At 42.1% G+C, this 7,799-nt stretch overlaps 1 protein-coding gene across 1 annotated transcript in view; it reads left to right on the top strand.

Annotated features, from left to right (window-relative positions):
• The first annotated feature begins 4,758 nt into the window (after nt 1-4,758).
• The window catches only part of LOC101853952 (FMRFamide receptor), a 5,987-nt gene continuing 2,946 nt past the window's right edge, over nt 4,759-7,799 (top strand). Inside the window, exons 1-3 of the mRNA XM_013085105.2 lie at nt 4,759-5,106; nt 6,345-6,557; nt 7,625-7,716. Of these exons, the coding sequence (XP_012940559.1) occupies nt 4,759-5,106; nt 6,345-6,557; nt 7,625-7,716 (653 nt within the window). The remainder of the gene's footprint in view (nt 5,107-6,344; nt 6,558-7,624; nt 7,717-7,799) is intronic.

Here is a 7,799-nt window from a genome sequence, read left to right on the forward strand (position 1 = left end):
TACGTCTATGGATGAATTTGACTGCGACAATGTTTCAAAATTAGGAAGGGAAGCAGTGATTATTTGATTATATAGACGCTTCGCCTCTGGATACTGTCATTGTTATTATTGTTCTATACAAGTCACAAAAAGCATACCAGTATATAAGGTTGGGTTCTCGTTTTCTAGAGGTGCGGTATTCGTCTCTCATTCAGTAGGCCCGTGGTTCGAAACCTAACAGCAGCGCAAAGTTTTCTTCCCGAAATATTTTTCACCTTTCACCCCATTTCTTGCTCTCTAACCATGTTCTGTCGTCTGCTTTCGTCTCCACTTTCTGCTCTCCCCTCTCCTTTGCCCCCTCCTCTGGGCCACTGACTCTGTTAGCAGCCTTTCTACTTTTAATCCATGGCTCCTTTTTACTGTCGACTTTCAGCCACATCCCTGACCTTAGAGTAGGTCAGATCTAACACCTAGTTGAACTAGCCTTCTCGAATAAGGGCGAAAAAATCTCTGAGATCCCGTGTGCAAGTTGTGCACGTTTTAGAACCCTTGGTGATCCCAAAATCGGTAACAGATCGACGTCATACAGGCAAAATTCAAAATCAATTCCTATCAAACAGAAAATGTTTAAGGTGTTCCGCTCGCTCATTTGGCCGTATGCAGTTGCAAGCACTGTAATAAACTTATCAAATTTTGAAAAAGCCAGCCGGTATATTATTATGATCTCCTCTTCTATTTCCTTTCTTCGGAATCCATATCTCATCTGAGCCCTATCCACCTTTGGCATTATGATCTCTAGTAACTAAGATTTCGATTTGTGGATTCGCTTTTTTTATAGCCTGCAGCCTGCAGCTGATTAAGAACACTTTGTATATCTCTGATTTAGGCATCAACCCCCCCCCCCCGTTAAAAAAAAAAATTCCTGACTTGCCTTTCAATATCCTGCTCGCTGACTGTCTGCTTTACTCACCATTGGTCCTTTCACATAAGCCAGCTTTTTCACGAGTTCACAGTTTGGGCACCAGGGCAAACGTATTCACATAAACTCGTTTACAGACAAACTTAAGAAAAATTATCTCTATAGAGGCAGTGTTTTAAGTCAAATTTTACCCCATCCCTCCCCCCAATTTACCTTACAAGAAGAAGAAGAAAAAGAAGAAGAAGAAGAAGAGGACGGTGGTCGATTTAATTTTCAACTAGAACAAATTTACATTGCACGGAATTGAGAGTCAACCTGGGGGTTTTAAGGGTGATAATTTCCTCTCCAAGCCGTTTGAGAAACAGATGAGAATTAAAGTGATCGACATATTCCACATTTTTTGTCCTACTGTCGGGCCATTCTCGCCCTTTTTAAAGGGAAATTTGCGACAACGCTCAACCCGAATAGCAATTTACACATAAAACAACGCTTTGGCATATCATTATACCGCATGAAACAATGATAATAAAACCACCAGCAATCGCACTGTGGTAGCACACAGTATTTACCTGACAATTAGAAGTTTCGTCAAGCCCACCTCTCCCTTAGCTCTGTGTTTACATCGCGAAATCTTTACGTAGATCTAGGTAAACGTAATTTTACAAATTGACAACACATGTTGAAGGTTCCTTCCCCTTCTCCTGAATGCGAATTATTTGATCTATAACAAACTGTGGTCCATCATTACGAAATTGGCGCTTGACACAGGGCTGGGAATATTTGACAATGCAAAATAATAAGCACTTACAAACGATTATCGGGTTCTATATGTTTCAACGCTGATTTAAAAAAAATAATTAGAGAGTCATAACGTCTTTCTTGACACAAACGGCAGTACAAGTAAATGGTGGAAATGACAGGCAATCGAAAACTTAAAAATCAAAACGTAGAGGTTGATTTCGCATACATTATCATTTTTTTAGGTAGATGATTAGACGTAAGGTAACGATTACCAACTGAAAGGCGCACATGTAAGCGTGGCAGTTTTTCCAACTAAGATAAGTTTAAAAAAAGGCGAGGGGTTACTCAATGAAACTAGTACCCAGTATTTTAGTTCTGTATTTAGGCACGCAATATACCACAGGCCTACATGTGTTTGCTCAAATCTGCTAATAAAACCAAAGAGTTCTCGTTGCCACTCAATGTTTGTGAGCAGCATCTTACCGATAGGGACAGGCATAATAGAGACAGACAGTAATACTTGATAGCAAAATAGCTGTGCAGATTCAGTAACGGGTAAGTTCCCCGTCTCTTGAAAAATATACAATAACAAAAAAAAAAAAAAAAAAAGAGACAAAAAAAAAAAAAGACAACAAACAACCCCACAGTAACAAACAAAAGGAAAAAAACAACAACCCAAACCCCCCCCCCCCCAACAATATGTAAAATGTATGCTTGTGACAATGACCAATAGAGTAGTCAAGTGTTGCGCACGCTGGATGAAATCTTGCTGTGGGTTGTGAGCCCGTATCTCGGTAGGCTGTTGTTTGGATATGACTTAGCGTTGATATGACGTGTTGGTTCGCAATGGGCAGTCAGAAGTTTCAAAAAAATGTCCTACCTTCTGATCATGACTATATTTTAAATTTGCCTTCTAAATGTCTCGCTTTTTCTCAGCGCTGAATAAGCCTTCTTACGCCAACGTGCCTATATTTAACTCAAGCAAATGTTCCATTATGACCTTGCTTGGATCTCTTTGCGCCAGTTAGTTTGCCAGAGTAAAAGATGATGATGAATCCAGGTTTGATTATTTTCTGAAAATTGTAGGTTTACGTGTTTTTGCGTCCACATCGGCAAAATCTAGATCATTCAGGGCCAACCCAGCAGAAAGACCAAGATATTCGAGAAAAAATTTTAATCTCGTCATTCAGGAATCGAACTCGGTTCTTCTATGAGCGACAGCGAAGCGCCTAACCGCTATACCACTGACGCCAGTATAAATTTTATGGTAGCGATTCAATAGTCATACACTGGTGATCGTGAGGTGCAGAAGAGAAGCTTCCTTGGAAATTAATACACAAATTCTAGCTGTTTTACGCCTCATTGGGCCAACGTTTAGATCAATTAGGAGGCGGGCTGCTTGTATCATACCTGTCACGGCCAATCCAGACTGAGAGGGATACGACGACCTTGCGGACAGACGGAAATACAGGATTAATAGACCTCTCCACGGGGAAACGAAACTCGCGCCTTCACCACAGATACGGGTGGAATATAAGAAAGAAAAGCAGAAAAACAAAACTAAATGGTTAATTATGTGTAGAATTGAAACCCGCGTTAACATGGCGGGAGAATTTTTATCGAGTATCCCCGTCTTTCTAGTGGGATATTGTATTCCTCTCAGCCCGGGTCGCATGCAATAGACCCGAGTTCAGTTCTCGAGAGTACCCTGGGGTTTTTCTGCTGGGATGTTGTATCCCGCTCAGTTCGTGTTGACCCTGACAGGCAGGGTCGAAAGTCTGACTCCTAAATGATATAAACTGTGTCGGTGGGGGCGTACAAACACTTTCATTTTTAAAAAAAAGTATAAGACCACAAGTTGACCGCGAAGCTTAGCTCTTGATAACAAACTAAGCGCGTAAGTTGTTCCACGGATCTTTATTCATTGTATTCGAGTACCCACCATAGGGGGTTCCAGTGGCTGAATGATTAGTGCGTCCAGGCTCATAATTAACGTCAAGTGTGTGTCGGTGACCCTGCGTTTGGGAATAATAATAGTAATGAATAATGAATAGCATTTGCATCGAACACATTTCCGCTCTGCGCTTTATAATCTATATTACTACCCATGTAGACCTGATAGCACCCTGAAACAATTTCAACTTCCTGGGAGTATGCAGTGCAAGCAGCCATATAGGCGCTAAAATACGTCATGTGGGTGGTCACTGAGGTGTGTCCTTTAGCAAGACATGATAAGCGTAGCTCAAACCAGGGTGCTGCTCACTGATGGCAAGCGGTGTGCATTGTCTGTTTGTGATATCGTATATCATTCATGCATCCTTCATATGTCTTATGTATTTGTGTGTTTATATACGGCATTGTAAACAAATTCCCAAAAGAGTGGAATTTGATTATTTGGTTTATTACTATTATTTTACATGTTTTGTTTCAGAACTCTGCAAGAACAGGCCCCTTCTACAATAGAAACAGTATCGTCACTTTGTGGATTTTCCCATTGTTTGCAGTGCGGAGGTTCCATTCTCGAATCCCAACCTTCTTCAACCAACAGGATACAGACCACGTTCTACATTTAACACAAGAGCCGTTGGAGATATTCTCTATTGTGGATTTCTTCGCAGCAATAGTTCACATTCCACTCTCGAATTCAGCTATCGTTAAGTCAACTCATACTCAAGAGTTTAGTTAGGAAGAGTCTTCGGGACATTTTATATTTGTGGATTTCTTCACGACATTCAGTTCACAAATTTTATCATTTCTCAAACCAACGCATAAGAAAGAGTTTATAAGATGTCGTCGAAGGTTATTTGTGAATTTCTTCACTATTCACACTTCATTCTCGAATTTTAAGATTCGCATGATCAAGATTCTAAGAAACGTTTTCGGGAACATTTTTCTTCCCTCCATTAAGTGCTTACATCTTAGACTGTGGGTCGTTGGCAGGTGCTCTGGTGTGGTTTTGCTCCTTCTTTTCTATCAAACATCTCTCTTCCTTATCTCTTTATCTCTCCTTCATTTTTTGTGTTTGTTACTCTCTTGTAACATCTCCAATCCTCTGAACTTATATTGTGTTGGAAGTGCCGTAAAACTTTTACTAAAACAAATAAGCAGCGAAGACCCAGATGGCGCTGAGCGCTGACGAGACTGTGACCAGGAGAAGCAGCAGCGAGCTGGCAGATGATGACGTCCACAGTTCTGCTATGAATGCGCTGACGTCCACCCTGGCTACCCTCTTGTCTTCCAGCCAGAACGGCCAAGCTGGTGCTGGTCACGTGTCCAGGGGTGGCCAGGACGATGACGTCATAATGATGGCTCCGGGCAAGAACCTGGCTGATCGTCTCCACTTTGCCATGTTCGCTTTCGTTGGTCCTATCGTCTGTGTCTTCGGTCTGGCAGGAAATGTCTTGTCTGTGGTCACGTGGCGTCGACCTGGGATGCGGAGCTCCACTGGACAGTATCTTATTGGACAGGTAACCTGTGCCTCTAAATTGAGTTTATACTGTCGAAACTGTCTGAGACGGCCAATTTTACCTAGTACGAAACATCCACGATAAAAAAATGGAGCTAACAGTAGGGTTGCAGCTAGCCATAACTTACAGGTATAAGAAACAGCGGATCATCATGATGCGCGAAGACATTGGGGATGGAAATAAAGGGGGAGGGTGGATATACATTTCTTTTGATAAATACTGACCCTGCCTTAAGATCTGTCTCTTGTCACCGGCATCTGTAGTGTTGAGGTTTGACACTTTGCTGTCGAACGCAGAGGACGTAAGTTCAATTCCCCGGAGATTTTCCTTATCGAGTTCCCTCGTCTGTTTGCTGGGTCGCTATATCTCTCCCAACTCACGCTGACCCTGACAAGCAAGTCAAAGCAGAGCGCATCCTATATTATCTAAATTGTGTTGACAGGGGTGTAAAACAGCAACAATTGAAGGGTCAGAAAATACAGTCACATTGAGACACAGGGGTTGCTTTAAGAAAAATGAACCACCCCCCTCCCCAACAAAACAACAACTACCCCTAAACAAATCCCCCCCCCCGAAAAAAGCAGCTTGCCTTAAGGATAATGTACAGCAGAGTTTGGAAAATTTGCTGAAGTCTTAGCTCTAATTTTAACCCATCTAGTTATTTCATTCTATAAATGCTATATTGTGTAGTGTCCCCTGGCGTGTGTCGCCATACGTTGTTAGTACTCAATATTAATTAGCAAGATGCGACTTTTAACTCTTTTGGACGTGTCTAACACATATTGCTACCTCAGAATTGCAAAATATCTACCTGACATTTTTGGCTATTTTGAGTTACTAAGACCATGAGGTGGGAAACTAAATATAAATGTACTGTCTGCTCTATCAAAATCGACAATTATTCGGAGTCGTTATCAAAGTCTCCTTCTATTAAAAAGTCTTCCTTCTTTTTGTTTAAAGAACACTAAAGCAGCGCGTTTTCAAGCGTTGGCGAATAACCAGAATCTGCCCCTTCGGTGTGTGTGTGTGTGTGTGTGTGTGTGTGTGTGTGTGTGTGTGTGTGTGTGTGTGTGTGTGTGTGTATGTGTGTATGTGTGTGTGTGTGTGTGTTGTGTGTGTGTGTGTGTGTGTGTGTGTATGTGTGTGTGTGTTAAACGATATGTTAAACCCTTCATCTTTATAAAAATACAATAATATTATATCCTTATTTCTTGAACCCCTCCCCCCCCCCCCCCCAGGCGGTGGCCGACTTCTGGGTTCTGGTGTGTTTCATCTTCAACGAATTCCTCCGGGCCTGGGATCCGGCAGTGGACACGAGCCTGGTGTACGGCGTCTACTTCTCCTACATCGGCTACCCGGTCTTCTTCCTGGCCATCACCTGCAGCCTCTGGTTCACCGTGGGGGTCACCGTCGACCGCTACATCATGGTGTGCTGGTTCGCCAAAGCTCAGGTAATTACATGTACAATATTGTGTATAATTGTCTGGATCGATAAAAACCACTACCACCACCACCACAACAACAACATCAACAACAACAACTACAACGACAAAAACAACAACAAAAACAGCAACAAAACCCATCACACTACCACCACCACAACATCAACAACACCAACAACAACAATAACAACAACAACAACAACAACAACAACAACAACTACAACAACAAAAACAACAACAAAAACAGCAACAAAACCCATCACACTACCACCACCACCACCACAACAACAACAACAACAACAACAACAACAACAACAATAACATGTACAATTAATTTGTTGTCGGTTTCGGTAAAAGTCTACTTGAGCTCCCATACTTCAAGCATCATACTCGGGTTGGCCCTGACTGGCAGGGTTGAAGCAGCTAGCTTCTGAAATGATCGAAATTGTGTCGACGGGAGCGTTAAATATCAACAATAACAACAACAACCAAGGTGTATGACGTGTTCTTTTCCTACGACATCGGCTACCCTGTCTTCTTTCTGGCCATCACCTGTAGCCTCTGGTTCACCGTAGGGTCATCGTCGACGCTACACCATGGTCTGCTGGTTCGCCAAAGCTCAGGTTTTAACTTTTTATGTATGGTTTATCTGGATCGATAACACCCCACCCCCCAGCAACAACAGCAGCAGCAGCTGCAACAACCTTCGAATATAACATCCCTCTTCGGTAGAAACGAGCCAAATTGGTTTGGGACCATGAAAACCTCACAAAACGACTCGGGTTCAAGAGTTCCCATTCTGAGATTCGAACCAGAGCATGATACCAACTGAGCTAACTGAGCTCTCTATTTCTCTCTAATCATGCAGCACGTCTCTTTATTGGTGTTTTACATTTTCACGAGAATGTCTGAGGAGCAAAGTGTTAGGCAAGTTTAGCCAGATAATTGTTTTATTCGTGTTATATGCATCGAATTAACTGAATCGTGAGGACATTTCCCATGACTACATTTTACACTACTTTAAAACATTTTTCTACTCAACATAATATATATTTCTTGCTTCTTTTCTTTTGCAGCGATTGTCTAACGAGAGGCAAGCCAACTTTGGCCTGATGTTGATCGCTGTGAACAGTTTTATCGTCAACATCCCACACTTTGTATCCTTTAGGTAAAAACACATCTCCTTTCTGGTTGTCCAACCTGTGCCTATTTGGCTGAAGGTATGCTTGATAAATTTTGACCCGCCCCCCC

The sequence above is a fragment of the Aplysia californica genome, unplaced genomic scaffold (assembly GCF_000002075.1).
Source record: "Aplysia californica isolate F4 #8 unplaced genomic scaffold, AplCal3.0 scaffold00345, whole genome shotgun sequence".
Lineage (NCBI taxonomy): Eukaryota > Metazoa > Mollusca > Gastropoda > Aplysiida > Aplysiidae > Aplysia > Aplysia californica.